The sequence below is a fragment of the Ovis aries genome, chromosome 4, assembly GCF_016772045.2.
Source record: "Ovis aries strain OAR_USU_Benz2616 breed Rambouillet chromosome 4, ARS-UI_Ramb_v3.0, whole genome shotgun sequence".
NCBI lineage: Eukaryota > Metazoa > Chordata > Mammalia > Artiodactyla > Bovidae > Ovis > Ovis aries.
In genome coordinates, this window is record NC_056057.1 from 100891786 (window position 1) to 100915112 (window position 23327).

Genomic DNA, 23327 nt, shown 5'->3' on the forward strand with positions numbered 1-23327 from the left:
TTGTGTGGGGGTTGGGGGAGGAGGGAGTATTGGGTGTATCTGGGGAAGTGATATTGAATAGAGGCTGGAATGGTGAAGACAGGAGGTAGCCAAGCTACGATCTGGGGAAGAATATGGAGAACAGTTAGTGCAGAGATCCTGAGACTGAAGTAAGTGCTGAGTTTGAGGGACAGAACGGCTAGTGTGGTGGTAGTGTAGAAGTGGAGAATGGAAGGAGGTGAAATAGAAAACTAGATGGGATCAGATGACCTAAGGAAGTGACATGATTGAGAAGATTTATAATCTCATACCCTCCTTTGGCACTATTGGAAATGAAATATGACTAAAATAAAACTAAAGTAGTGATTAAAATATTCTAGGGAAAAAGTATCATTAAAACTCTGAAGATTTGCCTGCTGCAGACTTTATAGTGAAATATAGACCGCATTGAGGCATTATTTATTTTTCATGATTGTGTCTGCTTTGTTTTATTCTCCATTCTGAGCACCCTGTCTTAAGAATTTTTCCTCAGTTTGAAAACTGATGCCATCATCCTAGTTGGGGAAAATCATAAGATTAGTTTCGGCTATATTGCTTTATGTAGTATATTTATGAAACTTTTTTCTAAAAGATTTTCAGAAATCTATGTAAAGTTTATAATCCTATCTTTAATTATCATTGTACTTTGAATTAAATTTGAGTTGTCTTCATAATGAATATACCTTTTCCTTTTTAGTAAGTATTTCAATTAAAAAGTATAAAAGAATAAAATACCTGCTTTTTGGAAGTAGATCTTTGTCTACTTTGTACCTAATCCTTTGTAGCCAAATTCTCATAGATCTCAGTAAAAAATAAAACCAGATCAATTAGCAGAACAAATACAGGAATTGGTTCTCCTGGAGCCTCTAATTCGTTTTGATTTCTTTAAGGATAGTTTCTCCTTTTCCTAATAGCATTGTTATCTCAGTGTACGTGCATGGAATAGTGCATTGTGTTCTTGAAATTTACCTGCCCAGACTCATTGGTTGATGGGCCTTTGTGCGCAGGCATTAATGGAAATGTGTAAGGTGTAATTATTCAGTTAGCAAGCTATTTTTTTGCTGGAGTGTGTCATATGTCTTCTCTTGTAACCCTTTAGCCAAGAAAACCATGTGGGAAAGGCTGACTGCCCCTGAAGATGTGTTTAGTAAATTACAGCGAGAAAACATAGCCATCATCGAGAGCTATGGTGCCGCCCTCATGGAAGTGGTCTGTCGAGATGCTTGTGATGGTCATGAGATTGGAAGGGTACAGTAACTCCTGCTCAGTATTGTACTTGGACAGATATTTTGACTTTGTATTAAGGCATAAATTGGATCAACTTTTCAGGTGGATATTATATACTGGGAATTATTTTTTATAATATATTTTAGTGAATTTTCTTATTTACTCTAATTTGGAATTTATATTTTGTTTATTCATATGTTTCATTCACTTACATTCATAATCCTTATTAGTTCAGACTGGGCCCTCAGAATAATCTTTTTGCTGATTTTGAGATTTGCCTTACACTGGTAGAAACAGCAGAGGTGCTGGTTAATAAAGATCCTTGAATATAATGGGGATAAATAGCTTTTATATTGAATATATCTTTCTCTGCTTTTTTGAGAAGTATTTATATTTACTTACATTTATGTATCTTTAAAATGTTTTGTCATACTGGTGATAATATATTGAGAAGATAATTGCCTACTGATGGAAAATCACGTAGCATTTGAATCATGTAGTGTGCTCTTAATTATGTTAAAAAAACAGTATTTGGGAAGAAATAGGCCAAAGTGGTCTTGTTTATCAGATACTGTATTTTCCATATTTTTGTTTGTTTGTTTGTTTGTGTGTGTGTTCTATAGTGAGCATGTAACACTTCACAGCAGGGGAAAAATGCTATTTTTAAAAATCAATTTCCTCCTTTCCTCCAACAAGTAATGTTTAGATTCTGTTAAAATATGTTTAATGCTATTATTTTAATGTTAGATTTTGTTTCAGAAATGTAGCTTTACCCTGAACATTTTCGTTTTATTAATAAATCAAGATTCTGGATACATAGCTTTCAACTTCTCAAAAAAGAAGGAGAGGGTTGTATTACATGCAACAGTTCTCCTTGTAAGAAAACTTTTAAATGTTTCCAGGTAAAGGGAGTTACTGCTGTTGACTTGGTAGCCATCTCCACATTTTGGACTTTGATTTATTCTTCCTTCAGATGCTGGCGCTGGCTCTCCTTGATCGAATTGTCTCTGTGGATAAGCAGCAGCAGTGGCTCCTATATCTGTCTAACAGTGGCTATCTGAAGGTGCTTGTAGACAGCTTGGTAGAAGATGACCGTACTTTGCAAAGCCTGCTCACTCCACAGCCTCCCCTTTTAAAAGCCCTTTATACTTATGAATCCAAAATGGTAAGGCTTTATGTTCACTTGAGGTTAGATCAGCAGGTCATTTCCTGTTGAAGTTAAAGCTATATTAAAGAAAATGAATGTGGCCTACGTTTCTAATATTTTTATCATACATGCGTAATTTCTGAGGAGTTTTAAGTTTGGGTACATGTGCTAGGAATGCGTCTTCTGAGCGTGCAGAGTTGAGTTGAAACGGTCCTATGAAGGCTGGCTGGGTGCTGAGACTGCTGCTCACTCACTGTTGCTGGTGATGCCAGAGCCGTGTGACACTCAGTGCTCCCTGAGGAGGCCAGTGAGCATGCATGTCCTTCCCGAAGAAAGTCAGCCTGTGCCTGTTGCCTGATGAAGTTCCACTGTACATGTGCTGGCTCTACTTTAAGCACAGGATTTTTCAATCTCCTGTATATATTTAATTTCCTTTCCTCCAAATCTTGTTTTAGTTTCTGTTTCCTCCTGCTTAAGAATACCACAAATGTCGCAATAAGAGAAGCACTAAAATCTTAGATTGTTCATTAATTCTGTTTTCCCTCCCTCCTTCATTTATTCAACAATTATTTGGTAAATATCTGTTATGTGCCAGGTATTGTGTGAGGTAGTAGAGATACATCTGTGAGCAAAACAGCCTTTCCTGCCCTCCATAAGCCCATGTGATGATTTTACTTGACTGCGTAACCCATGCAAGGCCTGTGTGGCACTTCAGATACGCTGTACCATTTATTCCTCACGAAGATCTTATGGTGAAAGTGAAAGTCGCTCGCGCATGTGCAACTCTTTGTAAACCTATGGACTGTACAGTCTATGGAATTCTCCAGGCCAGAATACTGGAATGGGTAGCCTTTCCCTTTTCCAGGGGATCTTCCCAACCCAGGGATCGAACCCAGGTCTCCTGCATTGCAGGCGGGTTCTTTACCAGCTGAGCCACAAGGGAAGCCATAGGGGTATAATGTGCCCCTTCCTAGCTAGTCACCAGTGATTACAGATTAGAAATGTGCTATCATGGGGACATGTCTGGTGGTCCAGTGGTTGAGAGTTTCCCTTCTAGCGCAGGGGGTGTGGGGAACTAAGATCCCACATGTCTCAGGGTGTGGCCAATAATTAAATAAAAACAACATTGTAAATCAACTATACTTCAGCTTAAGAAATGTGCTATGAGAAAGCCTCATTTTTATATGAGACCCGTGACTGCAATCTCTGTACTGATGAATTTTGTTCTGTAACTTCTTAGGCATTTCTCACAAGAGTGGCCAAGATTCAGCAGGGTGCTTTAGAGCTGCTGAGGTCTGGCGTGATTGTGAGGCTGGCACAGTGCCAAGTCTATGACATGCGCCCAGAAATGGACCCACAGGGGTAAGTGTCTGTATCATTTGGCTTTTAAGTTACCAGTAAAGGTTTATTAAGGAAAAAGATTTTTTTTTTTTTTTGGGGGGGGGTCTTTTATTTTTTTTTATTTTATTTTTTTTTAGTTTTTTATTTTTTAAATTTTAAAATCTTTAATTCTTACATGCATTCCCAAACATGAACCCCCCTCCCACCTCCCTCCCCATAACATCTTTCTGGGTCATCCCCATGCACCAGCCCCAAGCATGCTGCATCCTGCATCAGACATAGACTGGCACCTATATATAGAAAACTATAAAACACTGATGAAAGAAATTAAAGAGGACACTAATAGATGGAGAAATATACCATGTTCATGGATTGGAAAAAGATTTTCAAACATAATTTTGCCCTTTATAATTCTGTTTGATTAGCACTCTCATCTTGATGGTTTTGTTTGGTCATACCCCCCTGCCATTTGATGCTAATAAATGGAAGTTCCTGGTCAGGGTGAAAGTGAGTAGAGACATGTCTGCGTGCTCAGTCGTGTCTGACTCTTTGTGACCCCATAGGCTGTAGCCCCGAGGCTCTGCTGTCCACGGGATTCCCCAGGCAAGAATACTGGAGTGGGTTGCCATGCGCTCCTCCAGGGGATCTTCCTGACCCAAGGATTGAACATGTGTATCTTACATTCCCGACAAGCAGGTTCTTTACCACTAGCATCGCCTGGGAGGCGAGTGCTTTTTATGTTAGGGCAGTGATGTAAGAGGAAGATGGGAGAGCATTTTGTTAGTAGATGTTACTTTCCCAAACTTTATTGTTCTGTTTAGTGGAAGTATATATTTTCCATTTGTCTTTTAAAGTCCTGTAATGAAATTATAATTTGTGGTGGATTTTCTTTTCTTGATGACTTGAGTAATATTTTATGTTTTTCTCATTTTAACATTTTGCCAGCTGCTTGCTAATTTGAAAGCTTCAAATGAAATTATTTTAAGTTCCAAACTAGCAGATTTCTCAGTCGGGTTTGAATGTGGATGTTTTTTTCTTTTTTGTCTACGTGGCTCCAACATTGTTAAGCCTATATATAGCCTACCCACCTACTATCAAATAACATTATTTCAGTTTTAGTAATTTTTTTCAAAAGATCCATTACCAAATTGCATGTTTTGAGTTTTTCAGGTTTAGCTATAGACATATTTTACTTCGAGAAAAATTAACATCACTTTCTGAAGTTTTAAACATGTGAGTTTTTACTTTCACCTTAGGTGAAGGGGATTACATTATATTCCTCCCTTCATGATGTGTCATTATTGCCCATCTTTGGAAAGCCTTTCTGTTATCTCTTTTTATTTCCATATTCTGCTTTCGTTCCCTTCTCAACAGGCGATCATTTTTTTTGGGTCCAAAATTTTAAATAGAAGTATTCACAGTAAGCAAATAGTTTATTAATACAGTGGTTCTGAGACCTAAACTTAAAGGTTAAGTTATTTTACAACTTCATTTTAGGTTTTAAAATCTTGTTTTATTTTATATAATAGACAATGTAGATTCCTTTTTGGCTTTGTGTACATGAGAGGGAAATTTGGGGAAAGCAACTTTTGTGACTGTTTCTCACTCATAGTTTCTATGGCTTAAGGGAACATTTAGAGTAGAATAAGTATGTTTGGGGAATTTTGTCTTCTAAGATTTTTTTCAAGATTCACATAACTGTCTTCACTGTACATGTGGGATACAGAGTCCTCGTTAGTAGCGTCTCATCTTAATCAGTCACTGTGGTTATTTGCCATGGGTCGGTCAGGGACTGTTGGGATGTGCCTTAACTCTTGGACTGTTGCTGTCTCCTTGACTGGATATGAATCAAGCGTGTTTGGCATGAGGGACCCCCCAGTGTTCATCCCTACCCCAGGAGACCGATACCGCCAGATTCTCCTTCCGGCCCTTCGCTTGTGCCAAGTCATCCTTACGTCCAGCATGGCTCAGCACTTGCAGGCAGCAGGGCAGGTAAGAGGAGCCCTTAGTGCAGAAAATCATCAGGTACAAAAGCTTTGTTTTACCAATGCAGAAGATGGACCACTCACATGAATTTCCTTAGGCCCCATGTACTTTGCTCCTAACGTCATTGGGGTTTTTTTGTACTCTTGTTTGAATGAAATGTTATAGCTAATTAATAGAATAATGAGATGGGAAGCAAGGGGTCTAAATCAGTTGTTTTTATAGAAGGATGCAGTTACTGTGATAGAAATAAGCTGACTTCTAAAATGTAATTTAACCGCGTATTTATTAGAGAATGCTATACACTTTATTAGGCCTTACAGAAAATACAAAAGATAGATGGTAATGCTACATTTAGTTGTGATATTATTTTCAGTGCTTTTCAGGGAAATCTTCAAAAATATGTTTCTTTATTTATTTAATAATGCAATATACAATTTAGCGTTTCACTGGTTAGTTAGGCTTATCATTCATGAGTCTGCTTTTTTTATTGTATTGCTCTGTTCTTACGATACTCTCAGAAACTGTGTCCATTTAATGATTTATGGTGATTTTATCTGCTTTCCCTGCCATCAGTCTTTAGGCTTGCCTCACCAAGGTAGAATGCTGCTGTTTCTAGTGTGGCACCTGATTTTATACTGCATTGGTCTTGGTGACATTCTGTCCCTTTCATATGCGGCCTTTGAGTTAGTTCTTTAACATGCAAAGACTCTGTCTTCTACTTTATTGACATTAATATTTTTTAGTAGATGTGAAATAAGACCAGACTTAACCCTGAGCATAGCAGAATTACCTGAATAGCTTCTTTAAAAAATACAGATTACTGAGTTACATGTCCAACAATGATGGGCTGAGGCCAGGAATCTATATTGAAATAAAGGGGCATAATTCCTGAGAGATTCAAATGTTCAACCTGTTGTGGTGTAGTCCCTGCCTTTGAGGCATTTGTAATCTAGTTGAGAAGATGTTTGGGTGTGAAAAGAGTAGAGTCCTCTGTGATGGGACACTGTTGAACGCTAAGCTGGAAGGGCAGAGTTTGGAGGTCAAGGTTTGTTTCGCCTTTATTTTCACCTTATCGAAAGGAGAGTTAGACAAAAGCTTTTATGTGATTGTCCCCGTGTCATAGCGCCAGCTTGAGTTCAGGAAGTCATTTTTATACACACTCATTTTAAATTCATGTTCTAGATCCATTTAGACAAAAATTTAAAAATAAAATATGGGTCAGATAATAGTTTTCATGCAGTCATTCCAAGTTATTTTATACTGTTCTGCAATAGCTCTTAAGTGTGTTAAATTTCTAAACTTTGAAATAATCCTTATTTTGAGCTTTCTTATGAATGTTGGCTTCTTGGAAAAATAAACTGTGTAAATGCAAAGGATAACTGTTCATCTAATATTCTTCATTACGTTAAATTATTTGCGTCAGTGTTATTAAACTGATGGGTATAAATTTATAATATACTTTTCTACTCTTCCACCTCTGTTTTTTCCTTTCCCTCTCTTTTTTCCTTGGTAGGTGTTGCAGTTTCTCATTTCTCATTCAGATACCATACAAGCAATTCTGCGCTGTCAGGACATTAGCGCAGGGTCTTTGCAGGAATTGGCTCTGCTGACGGGAATTATAAGTAAAGCAGCACTTCCTGGTGAGTTGATTATGTTGAATTTTTAAACAATGGCTTTATAGACATACACTTAGTAGAATGAGGTTGTTATTACTTTGCAGCTATATATGATTTATTTGAGATTGGAACTAACAAAGTTAACTACCTTTTGTGAAGTCATATGTTTGTAAAAATGGTTTATGGTCAGTATAAAAAATTCAGAAACTTAAAGAAAATAATTAACACTCAAATCCCACTATCTAGAAATTGCCAGATGTTAACTTTTGGTAAGTAGCTTTTTAACCAGTGTCCTATGTGTATGTATGTATTGGTGGGTGAGGGGGCATGGTGGAAAGAAACAGACATATAGAGATAATATATGAAAATGGGATGCCTTTTGTATGCAGTTTTAGAAAGCAGCTATTTAATTTTACATAAACTTTACAGATGAAAAACTAGTTGACAAGAAGCTGAAGACACTGATGAATTCTAGACAGACTTTTCTTTTAATACAGGTGTACAAGAGATGTTAGTTCTTACAAGAGATATTAGTTCTTAAAAGATTGCTATGATTAAGAAAAGATTATGATAAATTAGTAAGATAATTTGGTCATTTAAAAAATTTGTTTTAATGCATATGAATTTTAGACAGAATCAACTAACTCTGTGAAAGATTAAGTGTGAGTTATTTTACACTTCTTCTACCCTCATGTTATGTTTATTTGTATTTTTACTTAGTGAAGTAAACATAATTTTCATTCAGTTCTGGAACCATAATACCTTCAGCTAGTTAATTTTACTTGTTTATTTACGTGGACTCATAGAAATGCACCAGTTTTGTTTTTTTTTCCCCTCTTACAACTTCACCATTTCTGAGTTCTTTCTTTTAATTTATCTCTTGGAATTTTTAATTTGTATTCAGGTCCTCTCCCCCAAGAAAAAATATACAATATTCCTTGAATTCTCTAATGTTTGTGAGCATCTGAAGACTGCCTTATTGAATGACAGCATGGCCTAATATTAATGACAATAACTCATATTTTTAAGCATTTATATGCTGGGTAGTATTTTAGACACTTAGCATGTCAATTGATTTAATCATCACAACAGTCTTGAGAATTAGAACCTTTATTATCCACCTTTTATAGGTGAGGAAACTGAGGCACAGAGAGGTTTGCTTCTCCCAAGTCCCATGGATAACGCTGTAGGGCTTTCCAGGAACCGTGGCCTCTGAGCCTGTGCACTTAACTACTCAGCTGTTCTACCTCCAATTTTACGTTGCTGTGGAGAAGCCTGAGGCCAACCCCTGATTCTGCTGCAATGACCCCGCAAAGATTTTTCCTCTCTGGACATTCATCTGTGCCTAAACCCTTTATGTTGGGAGGAGGAGAATTTGGCAGGGCCGAGAGCAGTGTTTGTTAAGGTACTCAGAGCCTGTGCACATTCTGAGGAGATCCAAGGGTCAACTCTGCCTCACCTTGTCGTGTTTTAGTCCTGTGTGCTTATTATGGTCATTTCCCCAGTTCATTCCGGTGGCCTTGAATGATGCAAAGGCAGGCCACCCTTCTTGCCTTTACTGTGGTCCCATAGTGCTGTATAGTGGTTCTCTTCCTAATGGCTTTTACTTGGATTTCTCCTGATTACTTAATTTACATCATCAGTCTAATATGTTTCTTTGTAGATTGCAAGAGTGTTGGCTTATCCTCTTTCCCCCGTACTGCTTCTGAGGGCTGGGATGCGGGTCGTGCGATGAATCATGTTACTTATTCACCTGGAATTTTTTCAATCTTTTTTTTTTCCCTTAACCACCACTATTCTTCAGTATTTGTGGTATAAGGTGGCTTCTTTCCTTTTTTTGGTGAGTTTCATTTATTCGTAGGTTGATTGTAGAAGGGACATTCTGTGATACTACTTCATTCTGCCATCTTAATCCAGAAGCCATGAGCCTTTTATCAGATACTCTGGCAAGGTGATTTTTTGGATGAATTTGCCTTTCATTACTTTTTAAAAATACTTGAAACATTCTGAATTTTGCTGATAGTGGCATTTGACCCTGTCACCATATTAAAATTACACTCAGAAAAGCTCAGTGCATTTTAACATGCTCATGATAAATTCAAACAAATAAAATAGAGTAAAAGCACTCTGACGTAACCCTGCTTCCTGAAAGGAACCAGTTATCAATTTGTACTTTATTTTTGTGGCAGTTTCTCTGTATGTGGTGTAAAAATTTTTTCCTCCCTACAAAATGAAATCATACTATACACACTGCTCTATAACTCACCCCCTGTGCGCATTATGTCTTGGAGATCTTTTTTCATCAACATATACAGTTCCCACCTCACTCCTTAATTGGCAGAACAATTTTCCGGTTCTGAGGTATTTATCCAGAGCTCTATGACATGTTGACTGTTTCTAGTCTTTTTAAAATTTTCAAATAGTGTGGCATTTAATAACTTTGTATGTGTGTGTTTACATATACATTTTTGTATATTTGAGCTGGTAGACTTGGTATATACTATTTAAAATAATTTTAAAAGATAATGCCAAGTACCTCCTATTTTTTCGAAATCATTTTTGAAAAGAATTTATGCTCCTGTTAACCCTACTCCCAGTTCAGCCCTTGGTTACATATATGGTTTTGTATTATCCTACAATTTCATCCTATGTTTTTGTTTAAAATGCTAGTCCAGTACCAGATACGTTGTACCTTCTCAACTACTTATCAGGAGGTTAATTTTTTATCTGTGACCCATGGATATTCTGTAAAGTGTTTTAGAGTTGAGGGTGATACATATGGTCCACAGTACTGAGGTCCCCTGTAGCAGAAGTCTTAAGAATCTGAGAATTGGACTTCCGCAGTGGTCCAGTGGTTAAGACTGTGTTTCCACTACAGGGACACGGGTTTGATCCCCGGTTGGGGAAGTTTTGCATACCTCGTGGTGCAGTAAAAAAAAGGAATGTAAAAATTGCTTGTCTTTAAATAGAGGCAGCAGGAGGAATGAAAGAACTGAGGAACAGCAAGGCAGGTTGAAGAGATAAGAAAAATTAAAGAGAAACAGGAAAAAGCCAAAGTTCCATGATAGTGTTAAGTGCAAACTCTGACTCTCAAGGAATTAAAATGGAAAAGGATGGCATAAGAATCAGAAACAACAAATATAGAAAAAATATTTCAAGAATTTGATATTAATGAAGTTTTTGCTTGATTTTGCTTTGTTTTGGCATACAAGGGAGACCTGAACACATTTTCAAATAGTGAGGAAAAATCCTCTATGGCAGAGTAATGTTAGAAAGTAATTAAATAAAGTGATTTGGGAGCAGACTCCAAGTAGAGGTGGAGGGTGGGAAGGGATTGGATCTAGTGGAGCAGTGGAGGGCAGCTGAGGTAGCATGACAGCACCTGCCAGGGGATGCGAGTGTCCTCTGCAGTTTGTGATGGGCTTGGAAATCTGAAAAGAGGAGAGCTTGTCATTATGAGGAACAAAGGATAAGGTTCTGGGGTACGTGCTATGGAGCATATGCTTGGAAGTAGGAAATGGGTTAAAAGGATTGTGAAAACACATGGAAAGTTAGGGTGGCTAGGACAGGGTCACCTGGGTTCTCTGTATGGCTGCAGTAATGGAACAAAGAAATAAACCAATGGGAATAATGACCCATGGGTTTACTTGGAGGGCTCATTAGAAATAAGGGAAATCCATGGTACTATAAAAGGTTGATCAGCTTAATGTAAGGATTTTGTAGTGGGCCCAAACTGAAAAATTGAATGGAAGCTTTTTTTCTGTATGTGTAAGTTATACTTTGCTTAAGGGAAGAGGAAAAAAATCAAATGATGCATAGAAGAGTTAAAAAAGGAATGCATTTCATTCTTAGTGTTTTTTATTCTGAACTGTTTTATGAGAAAGTAATTTACCGTGGAGTTTAGAAAATTTTGTTTTATATTTATAAATAAGAATAGATTTTTCTCAAAAGACTTTTTAAAATGCACTTTTGAATCTCTGATCCAATCTAGATTTATTTTGCATATGACTGAACGTGTGGTGGTACACTTAACAATCTGTAAAGTTGTAAGGTATTTCTCAAACCTCCTTCATGGCAGAGTCTGTCTATTTATGCATTAAAGAATGTGAAAGAGTAAAACTACTCTTCCTAGTTTTTTAATGTCTATATCTTGTCAGTTACAAAGCTACATTTAAAAACATTCTAAATTTTGTAGGTATACTAAGTGAACTTGATGTTGATGTAAATGAAGGATCACTGATGGAGCTACAGGGACATATTGGAAGATTCCAGGTAGCTGATTCTTTACTTCTTTTTTATTTTTTAAATAAAAAAAATTGATTCTTACATCTTTAAAGAGCAGTAGTAAAACTTGTAATAAAATACAACAATCCTCTCTGATCCTCCTTATACAGCTTCCTTAATTTGGGTAAACCCAGCAATGGTTTTAATTGAGTCTCTCATATCTCTAAATAATTTTGTTCAAGTTGCTACTATTTGATTTTCCAATTTTAAGAATCATCTATTGACCTTCCATCAAAGAGGATAAGAATTTAGATCTCTTTACTCCTTCCATATGATATGTGTATCTCTCATAACATGCCCCTACCCCCAACTCAACAAATCATGTCATAATTTTGATTAGATTAACATTTAGTGTTATACTGTTATTACTGTGTAAATGTCATTTATAAATAAGCCATGGATGGACCATATGTTACTTTTCTAAACATTATGTTTTCCTTAGAGTAAATAATTGTTGCTTTTTTTATTTGCTTGGTTTTTGTACTTCTGATTTATTGTCAAACTCTCCTCCAGTTGTTTAATCTCCTTTTAATATATTTAAACATAGTAGATAGCTTATCAATTCAGTATTTTATCACAGTCCTTCTGGGAGCCTCCTGGCCTGCTTTGATCTAGACATCTTCACTTTTGGGGGCCGCAGAGGAATTATATTTATATAATAGAATTTATATTCCATTGTTTTTATACAGTAATTGTCATAACCAGTCCTCTTTTCATGAACTGTTTTTCAAGTTTCCAAAAGAAAAATGCTGTCATCAGCTTTTTAGTGTATACCTTTTTATGTAATATTACTGTTATCTCTGGGACCCAGGGTATGTAAGTACTACATTTTGAGTCATTGTCAAGATAGCACTCCAGAAGGGCTTGTGTTCTCTGTAACCAGACCAGAATACTCTGGGTTTTTTCCCTCAGTCTTCTAAAATATTAATTGATGGGGATGAAAATATTTCTGATGCATCTTTCGTAAGGTGGCCTCTGGAAGTGTGTTGCTGCGTCTGTTTTATCTATCAGTGTAGCAAACAGCCAGTTGTAAGTTTTAAAAATAGATACAGCTGTTTTGACAAAATGAATTTATATTACAGTCTCCTTAGTCTGTTTTGCCTTATCCAAACTTACTCTAACGTGAGTTTAAAGTAGATATTATATAATATGTAGGTATATATGTGTATATAGGTGTGTGTGTATATATAATACCAGTGTTTCAAACATATTTTTATTGTGCACTTACTACGTGCAGTGGAGAAGGAATGGCATCCCACTCCAGTATTCTTGCCTGGAGAATCCCATGGACCGGGGATCCTGGTGGGCTACAGTCCATGGGGTCATAAGAGTCAGACACGACTGAGCGACTGGGCACATCCTGTGTGCAAAACACTATACTAAGCACTTTAAATATAATTCAGTGTCTCAGGTAATCCAAATAATAATTTTCAAGGTGAAAAATTGCTATTATCACTCTAGAAATGTGAGCACAGAGGCTTGAAGAAGTTAAGTAACTAGTCCCAGGACAAATAGCAAAAAGTCATGTGCCTGCAATTGGAACCCACATCTCTGATTCTGGACATACTGCCAATTTTGTGAAGCTTGTCCTTTCCTGCTGAGAACTGTAGGAACAATTGTATTCTCAGGTGAAAAGTACCAACATGTCAAACAAAATGACCTTTGCATTTTATCTGCTAAGGTCACCTCTGTTTTCCCACCTCCTTGATGACATCTCCAGAAGAAGCCACAGGAGTCAGAGCCTTTAAATTTGAGCCTTGGTAGACAAAATGATCACAGATCTGCTTCTGTTCACCATCTCATTTTGCTTCTCAGTGTTTCTTGATTGGTGTTTATTTAATGGGTGTCTACTAAGGAATTATTTGGTATGATACAAAAAATTTAGGGCAAACACTTAGACTTTAGTGACAGTTAACTGCTAAAAAATTAATATTCTTTTAATGAGTTGTCTGCCAAGTAAATACATTTGCAAAAAGATGAATTTTAGTATTATTAACTTATAGTTGACATAGTTGGAAGTCAGAAATCATAAACATTAAAGAGGATTTAACTCTCCTCTGAGCTGAGTTTTTCTTTATCTCCCTCAAGAAAGAGAGGTCACTAACTTTAAACACATCCAGCTAGATGTGAACTTTTGCTCATGTTTTGTCTTTTCCTTCCTCAGCGCCAGTGCTTAGGACTACTAAGTCGCTTTGGTGGCTCCGACAAACTGCGTCAGTTTAAATTTCAAGATGATAATGTGGAGGGAGATAGAGTGAGCAGGAAAGATGAAGTTGAACTGGCTATGCAGCAGGTAAGAGGAGTGGCAGTCATGTAGCTATTCTTTAAGGCTTTTACGTTTCTGGAAATATTTGAGAAAAACAATACACGTGGATAATTTTAAAACTGATTTGTGACTTTGTTGTAATTTTACAAATTGCTCTTAATTTTGTTCTCCTTCACATCTGTTCTCCTTCACATCTCTGGATGAGGCATTTGGGGAGCTAATATTTTTGTTACTGCTCTTCTCGCTTTGCAGATTTGTGCCAATGTCATGGAATACTGCCAGTCCCTCATGTTACAGAGTTCCCCTACCTTCCAGCATGCTGTGTGTCTCTTCACCCCTAGCCTTTCAGAAACCATTAACAGAGATGGGCCCCGACAAGGTGAGCTGCTGCTTTCTTTCTGTATTTGAGGAATTAAGTTGCTAGGATTATGAGAACCTTTATTTGGCTCCAGTAGGGTGCACCTTTTTTTTTTTTTAAACCAGTAATGGGAATTTTTAAATCAAATTCTTTAAGAAGAAGTTATAAGGAGGTACTGTTGTCAGACCTGTGGATGCAACTGGAGAGCTTGAAAGAATAGAGAAATTTTAGATTTTCTGAGAATGAATCTGGAAGAGCCATGCAGGGAGAGTATAGTTTTATATAGTGTGTGAGATCCCATAGAGTCTGGGATTGGAGACTAAGCTAGCTAGGTGAGAAGTATGAAAATATTGCAGATAGTTTATATGTTAAATCATGTTAAACTGAACTTTTAGTATCTCAGTTGGATTTTGTGTGATACCAATGTATGGTATGTGCCATACCATCGCACAGTAAAATTTAGATACTTAGTAGGCTCATGTAGCCTGTGATTTCCCTATGACCCAGTAGGGAAGATTAGGAATCTAAGGAAGGATTATGGATTGGTTAAAGCCGTTTTCTATGGGACATTCAAAGGCCAAAAGCCCTTTTGGATCTTGGTGGTTGTTTGTGATGGACTGGTGGTAATTTCAAGAAACATTCTATTTGAGATTTCTGAGAATCATTTTAGGGTTTGTCTTACTCTGTTATAAATGTCCTAGGTAGTAGGATTAAGAGAATTTTATTAAAGTATTATGGAATTTAGGAAGATGGCAATGACGACCCTGTATGCAAGACAGGAAAAAGACACAGATGTGTATAATGGACTTTTGGACTCAGAGGAGAGAGGTGGGATGATTTGGGAGAATGGGAATTCTAACATGAATACTATCATGTAAGAATTGAATCGCCAGTCCATGTCTGACGTAGGGTGCAGCATGCTTGTGGTATAAAATGTTGTAGGAGGGGAGGTGGGGGTCATGTTTGGGAACGCATGTAAGAATTAAAGATTAAAAAAAAAAAAAAGTATTATTTAAATACAACAAAGTTCACCCATCTTAGGTGGACCGTTTGAGTAATTTTTGTAATTTTATGCAGTGTGGAACTACTGTCACAGCTAAACTAGAGAATAATTCCCTCATCCTTTGACGTTTCTTCTTGTCCTTTGCATTTGATTGTTTCCTTTGACCCTTTGGTCAAGGTGTCTATTATTTTGCCTTTTCCAGAATTTCATATAAATAGAATCTTACAACATGTAGTCTTTTTTGTGTTTTGACATTCATTTAGCTCAGTGTTTTTGAAATCCACTCGTGTGTGCATTACTATTTTGTTCTTTTTATTTCTGGCTGGTATTCCATATGAATTTATCTATCCACTAGTTGATAGACTTTTGGGTTATTTCCAGATGTTTCACTGTTGTGAATAATGCTGCTATGAATATTTGGATATAGATCTTAATGTGGATGTGTTTTCATACCCCTTGATTAGATGCCTAGGAACGCAATTGCTGGCTTGTGTGATATGTTTAACTAAGTAAGATACTGCCATTCTGTTTTACAAAGTGAAAATCATTTTGTATTTCTACCAGCCGTGTAAAGAGTTCTAGTTGATCCACATCCAACTTTTTAAGTTTCAGCTGTTGTACTGGGTGTGTTGTGGTATCTCATTATGGTTTTAATTTGCATTTCCTTGATGACTAATGATGAGCCTGTGTCTAGGTCTAGTACCATTTGCTGAAAATATTTATCTTTTTATTTGATTACTTTGATAGCTTTTGTCAGAAATCAATTGACCACATAAATTTGGATTTATTTTTCTTCAGACTTTTTTAAGGACTGATAAGCATATTCTTCTCTGCCAATTCTAGACATATAAATGGGTAGGTATTCAGTAGGTTCTAGAATAGTAACAGAGATACAGTTTAACCTAGTGGTTAACCTAGGGTTAAGAGCACAGCCTGCTGATGAACTGCCTGGATTTGAATCCCAGTTCTACAAGTGACTTAAGAAAAATGACTTAGCTCTTTGTGACTCAGTTTCTTTGTCTATAAAGTAGAAGTAATAACAAGGTCTCCTCTAGTGAATTATTGTAAGAATTAAATGTGTTAATGAGTATAAAGTGCTTTAGAACAGTGCCTGACAGCACAATATCAGTGTTAGCTATTGTTATTTTTATTATTGCTCTAGTATTGTTATCCTCTGGTATATTTACTGTTCCTTGTGATCGAGGGACCCTTTCCTGTAGCAATTCTATTTCCTTGACCTCATTCTCTTTCGTGCAGAATCTATTTCTGTAATTAAATATCTCATGAGCCATCCTCACCTGATGTCTAAGTCTGGTGCCTCTGAATATTTTCTAGACTGGAGCAAATTATTGTATAAGAATTCCTGAAGAAATCTGAAACATGCTCAGCATTAGACCATCGCATTTGTGGATAGTTTCCTACCAAGTCGAGGTCTCACAAATGTTATCCAGGGACCAGCATTCCTAATTTCACTAGGAGAAGGCTTTTTGTGATGACCTGGGTCATAGAGATGGTCACATCCTTACTGAAGACTGGGAGAGGAGACCTGGCAAATCAGATGAGTCTAGGCAAAATCCGTTGACAAAGGACTCTTCTTTTTCCCTCCATGTGAAGACGGTCTGTGAGATCCGACTTTGGAGCAAAGTTCAGGGAGATGGCAGTGAAGGAAGCAAGTGTAGATCTCTCCCTCAGTACTCATGTACCCAATGGCAGTTGGGGCCATTAAGCAAAGTTTGTCTCCAAATTAAACTTGAAATTACTAAGGTGTTTCTCAAAGAAATCCCTTCGTTGCAAGAGGAAATTGCTTTATTTGTACCACGCAAAGCATGTCTAGAATAACGTTTCTGCTCTCTAGTTTTTCTTCCTTCTACAGACAGTTTTTCCAGCATCACATTGTTCCTTTCCACTTTCATCAGAAAGTGGTCCCGTAAAAGGCAGATCATTTTGTTTTGCTAGCCAAATGGAACTATTGTGGTGGAAGAATTAAACTTTAAAAATTCTGTCATCTGTTTTTTAGCTGTGTGTTAGTATTCTGCTTGTCTGTTTGGAAGAATGATTTTGAGCTGGGAACTCAGCAGCCAGAAAGATGCAGACTGGAAATGAATCCATATAAGTAAAGCCATAGGGTGAAGCAGGACTTACTCACCTGGGGTCAGGAAACAAAGCTGTATCTGTGCAAATGGGGTGGTGGGGTGGTAGAGAGATGGGTGTATAGGCTTATAGCTTCCATAGAGTTCTCAAAGAGGTCTTCACCCAGTAAAGGGTAAGTCTTCTCAGTGTCCATCAGCCAGACTTACTTATTGTCTCAAGGCTCTAGCCTTATGTACCTACCTCATTACAGTAGCTCCTAACCACATCTTTGAACTGTTAGTGGTGTTTAAAAGTACTCCTGGATTGTTTTTAATAATAGTTTACATGCCTTTAAATTCCTGGGCCTTCCTTTTTTAAAAAAAAAAAAAAAAAAAAACAGGTCATTTGAAATTCATATAAAATGGCTGTAGGTAGAACATTGGTTTTTCTTTTTCTTATCAACTCCATTAGATACCCAAGCTCCAGTGGTTCCATACTGGCACCTGCCTGGTTTGGGCATTATCGTCTACCTGCTAAGACAGAGCGCTAATGATTTCTTCAGCTATTACGACAGTCATCGACGGAGTGTCAACAAGCTACAGAACGTCGAGCAGCTTCCCCCAGATGAGATAAAAGAGGTACGAATCTTATAATGGGCAATGGAGACTTCTGAGAAACCATTGCTTTTCCTGATAAGGCAGGAGACCAGTGTCAGACGATAGGTAAAGATGCTGCATCCAGTGAGACAAAAGGAACTCCAGTGACTCTTCTCTGGTGGCTTGAAGAAGAGTCCCTCACCTAAGTTCCACACTTCATAAGGGTAGAAACTTGACTGAGTGACCAACCGAAAGTTGCACCTGTTCAAGAAAACCACCTGCTTAAAAGCAGTTGGCCTTTGAATAAAATTTGGTAATTTATACTGTAAACATCTGTGCTGAGAAACTTAGGTTTCTATTGCAGATGCTTTTTCAGTTAGAAGTGATTTCCTTAGGTAAGATGTCTCTGTCCCTCCAACAACTTCAGTATCTGTTAAGTGAATTTTTCAGACAAATGGGATGGCCTGTCAGACTTGACCACCTTCTCTCAACGACCCAGAACTATTCCCTGGCACTTACTGTAACTGAAGAGGCTGAGTTACTGGGCTTGCTCCCTAAGCAGCCCGCCTTCCTTTCCATTTGGCACAGCTGAACTGTAAAACATCTGTGGCCAGTGCTGAAGCCTCCTGGCGTCCTGTGTGGCAGCCTGGTTGTTGATCCGTTTTGCCATTCCTGGTTCACACCAGGTTTTCTAAATTATAGCATGTCACCCACCGGACTAGTCAGAGCCCACTCCCTCTTTGCATCCTTCTGATAACTCTAGGGAGCATCAGAGTTCATGATGTGCCCAGCCCTGAGCTCCACGTGCCACCTGAATACATGAGGCAGATACTGTTGCTGCTCCTCTTTCCGAGATGTGGAAACTGAGGCACTGAAAGAGGGTATGCTGCTGCTGCTGCTGCTGCTAAGTCTCTTCAGTCGTGTCCGACTCTGCAACCCCACAGACGGCAGCCCAGTAGGCTCCTCTGTCTCTGGGATTCTCCAGGCAAGAATACTGGAGTGGGTTGCCATTTCCTTCTCCAATGCATGAAAGTGAAAAGCAAAAGTGAAGTCGCTCAGTCGTGCCCAACTCTTAGCGACCCCATGGACTGCAGCCTACCATGCTCCTCCTCCATGGGATTTTCCAGGCAAGAGAACTATAGTGGGGTGTCATTGCCTTCTCCGAAAAGAGGGTATAGTTGACTCAAAGCCACACAGCCAGCAAGTACAGATGGGAGCAGGTGTTACTGAGTGGGCTCAGGTGATCTCCGAAGGTGAGTGGTTTACCCCCAGCAGCCCTTCCCCTTCGTGTGTGGCTTACGGGTGACTCTGGCACTCGCAAGAAGGAGCTGCGTTGTCACAACAGAGCACGTGGCACTTCCCCAGCCCCTCCGCAGCACGCCTGCCGCCACACCCAGGGCCTGCAGGTTAAATTGACCTGTTGTGCTTGAAGGTATGCCAGATCGGGGAGGGACCAGGGGAGCTTCTGGTTTATGATGGTACATTTGTTACGCTCTACAAGTCTCATCTGTAGTTTCTTCAGAAGGTACCCAATGGCTGTTACAGATATTCTCCACGGCAGTGTGGCATTTGCTGCTTGAAAATGCACTGTTTCGTTTTGTTTTGTTTTAATTTGACAAGAAATTCAGGGTTGGTTGGCCCATCAACAGATTGGAAACATCTATTTGAGGGACTGGACTTTTTCAAAAAGCCACAGATGAACATTCGTTTATGAATTCAACTGCTTCTTTGGCTCTTGTTTTAAATTACTAGCTTCCTAACTAGATGCTAAACTCTTGTCTGCAAGGCTGTTTAAATTCACTTGAATGTTTTTCACAGAACTTATCACAAATGACTGCTTATAGTAGATTTCCGTTAAATTTTTGTTACAGTATGTGTCATTCTTAATACTGTGTTTGATTTTTTTTTTTTAAGTTGTGTCAGTCAGTGATGCCTGCTGGTGTTGATAAAATCTCCACTGCCCAGAAATATGTTCTAGCAAGACGGCGTTTGGTGAAGCTGATCAACAATCGAGCTAAACTGCTTTCCCTTTGTTCTTGTATCCTTAATGCAGTCATCGAGACTGCAGGGTGCTTGAAGGGTGACCTCTAAGGGAATCTTCAAATGTAGGAACTCTTATTCTCATATTATTTGGGTATCAGAACCAAATGGAAAGGGACATTATTACCATTATTTTTTTCTAGTTAAATGCCTGACATATTTCTAAATGGAAAAAATTTTCTTATTCTTTAGAGTAACTAGTAATCCTCATAATATATGCAGATACTTTGTGTCCAGACAGGAGATAAGGACACTGAAGGCTCTACTATACTGCGCCCGAGGGTCTGATCTCCTTCCTCTCAGCACAGCTTGCTGCTTTCTGGAGAGACCTTACAACCAGCTTGTTAGACTGAAGCTGTGGGTACATCACGGAATGGTGCAGTCTCAGAAACTGGTTTGAAAGTCATGTGATGAGATTGTTTTCCTTGAATCTGGCCTCTCCCCTGTAGTCATCATAGAGACCTGCCTGTTTATTCTCTGGCGCCATCTGGAGTACTACTTGTTACACTGCACACCCACCGATTCTCAGGATTCCTTATTTGCCTCCAGGTCCTTATTTAAAAGCAGAAGGCTACAAGGTAAACTTCATTCTGAAAATTAGTGAACCACAGATGCCTACAGACTTCAGCACCTTCCAAAACTAGTTACACTTAACGGATGCCTGCTCTGGTTACAAAGTATGGACTAGGTAACTAAGTAACTACTTAGTTACTAAGCATAGCTAGCTTTTTTATTTCCCTCCTGTCCATGGGAGATTGTGCAGAGCACAAGAGCATCTTAGAGGCTGTCTTCAGCTGCTCCTCAGCTTCTCGCATGGCTGACGCAGGTCTAGAGTCCTCTGGTCGAGAGGAGTGGAAATGGGTCAGCCTTGGCTAAAGGGGTCTTTTGTGACTGATGAGCATGTATTGGATCCCTTAAGTGGCAGGAAGCAGAAGGAAAGCTTGAGAACCCTGGCTTGGAACATCAAAATGCTTCCTAGGGGCTTCCATTTATTGAAAGCTAAAAGAGAGTCCTCAGCTTTGACCTATGCTGGTCACAGACACTGTGGTTCATTGTCATTGGGTTCTTCTGTTCTGTGGAGGAGACACACCTGCAAACCTAGTTTGACCGTGTCTTTTATCTCTAGATTCCTTCGCTTCGGAAAGCAATCTGGATTTTAGAAGTGGGCTAACTACAGTGAGCCAGCATGATATAGACCAGGTAACATTCTGTTCTCATACTCTTGTTCTTTTTTTGCAAGTACAAAGGGAAAGCCTGGTATGTGAGTAAGATAATAGTCTTCACAGTTGCATGCAAAGAGCTGATTTGAATTCTGGGATAGCAACCTAATAGCTATGTGACTCAGAGCAACTTACTTAGCCTCTGAGCCTCCATTTCCTCAGCTCAGAATGGAAGTGATAATTCAACCTTGAAGTGTTTTGTCAGAATTAAATGAGGGCTTCATGTGTGAGACACCAGGGCAGTGCCTAGAAAGTAGTAAGAGTTCAGTAATTAATAGGTGTTATGATCTGGAAACTCCATATATCAATAGTTACTGCAATTTAAAGCAAATTTAAAACTGTATATACTTACACAAGAAGGGAAAATGTTACTATCATACCAATAAACTTCAAGGTGGAAAATGTGAATGTTGAGTTAATCTGGCATCTGAGAAAGGATCACATTACAAAAATTCAAAGGTATTTTAAATAGGAAAACAAAGAAAAAGAAATATTTTAGATTTCTTAATCATGAAATGTTACCCATGTTACCTCTAGCTTCAAGCTGACGCTATCAGCGCTTTTGGAGAATCACTACAGAAGAAACTTCTGGACATTGAAGGATTGTATTCAAAAGTGCGATCTCGATATAGTTTCATACAAGCTCTTGTCAGACGCATCCGAGGCCTGCTGAGGATATCACGGAACTGAGAGCCTGTGCTTATACTCTCCTGAGGAAGAGACAAATTGGGGAAACCTGTCTCCTTTTTATAGTTTCCTTCTAAATTATGACCAGAAGATATTTTGCTATTTCTTTCTTTATATATGGACTTCTTTTCTGTAAACTTCTTTGCCTGGTGCCGTGCTCACTAGTTTAAAAAAAAAAAAAAAAAAAAAACTTTTTAAAAAAACAAACCACGTGGTCAGTCTCTTGAAATTTTATCTAGAAAATGGTCAGCATTATCAGGAATTCAACAAACAGTCCTTCCCCAGTGCTGGTTTTTTCCCAGGTGTATTATTCTGAATGCCAAATTAAAGGCATAGTCTAAAAAACCTCCATTTTTCCTTCCTTTGTAGCCATATTACACATTTTATGATAATGCTTTTTTAATAGAAAAGTATACTCAATACAGTGTGTTACAGAAATGTTTCAGGGTCAAGGCATCACTTTACTAAAGGTATTTTTTTCTTTCCTGCATGTAAATGATGAAATAATCACTTGCATTTATTCCCTAAAATAATTATGGAATTTTTCAAATTAATCATCTACCTGTATTTTACACATGGTTAATAGGGTGACTGCTGTTAGCATTCTTATTCCTTGCTTGGTAGTATTTATGTGCATGTGACTACATGATCTGAAAGTCCATGACCCACTTTCCAGTCACCAGTAATTTCAGCCCAGTATATAGAAGAGACTGCTGAGAGGGGAAAGAGTCTTGACCCTCAAGTAGTGGCAGAAAATTAATACTTAATTCTGTAATTTTTTTCCTTAATAAAATGTCCATGACATTTTAGGCATTTTTAAAAGACTTTGTCATTCTTATATTTTGAAATTAATATACTGCCTAACACTGACAAACATCAATCTTTAACTGCAAAGCATCCTGTTAATAAAGAGCATTTTTAGAGGGATGTGAATGAATAAGTAACTGGTCCAAGACATAGTAAGCCTGACTGCTGCTGCTGCTGCTAAGTTGCTTCAGTCATGTCCAACTCTGTGCTACCCCATAGACGACAGCCCACCAGGCTCCTCTGTCCCTGGGATTCTCCAGGCAAGAATACTGAAGTGGGTTGCCATTTCCTTTTCCAGTGCATGCATGCATGCTAAGTCGCTTCAGTTGTGTCCAACTGTGCAACCGTATGGACAGCATCCCACTAGGTTGCTTTGTCCACAGGATTTTCTAGGCAAGAATACTGGAGTGGGTTGCCATTTCCTTTTCCAGTAAACCTGACTGTTGCTCCACTAATCAGGCATATGGTAAGCTTTATCATGTTGCACACAGGCATGAACACAGAAATATCAGGAAAGAGCCTGAGGCACAGAATCAAAGCATTTTATAAACCTCTGATATGTGAAGCATTCCATTGGACAGATTGGGATTTACTGAGCTTCATTATTTTGTTTTACCACCACTTCTTCCAAAATTAATAGCAGAATGGGGATCAGAAGTTG

At 38.2% G+C, this 23327-nt stretch overlaps 1 protein-coding gene across 1 annotated transcript in view; it reads left to right on the forward strand.

Moving 5' to 3' along the window:
* The window catches only part of NUP205 (nucleoporin 205), a 78451-nt gene extending 56385 nt beyond the window's left edge, over window positions 1-22066 (forward strand). The window contains exons 31-43 of the mRNA XM_004008088.6: window positions 1118-1266; window positions 2219-2410; window positions 3633-3754; window positions 5587-5725; window positions 7233-7359; window positions 11531-11607; window positions 13784-13912; window positions 14138-14264; window positions 17788-17954; window positions 19827-19950; window positions 20402-20530; window positions 21079-21152; window positions 21710-22066. Of these exons, the coding sequence (XP_004008137.2) occupies window positions 1118-1266; window positions 2219-2410; window positions 3633-3754; window positions 5587-5725; window positions 7233-7359; window positions 11531-11607; window positions 13784-13912; window positions 14138-14264; window positions 17788-17954; window positions 19827-19950; window positions 20402-20530; window positions 21079-21152; window positions 21710-21862 (1709 nt within the window). The 3' untranslated portion in view covers window positions 21863-22066. The remainder of the gene's footprint in view (window positions 1-1117; window positions 1267-2218; window positions 2411-3632; window positions 3755-5586; window positions 5726-7232; window positions 7360-11530; window positions 11608-13783; window positions 13913-14137; window positions 14265-17787; window positions 17955-19826; window positions 19951-20401; window positions 20531-21078; window positions 21153-21709) is intronic.
* Window positions 22067-23327: the final 1261 nt, after the last annotated feature.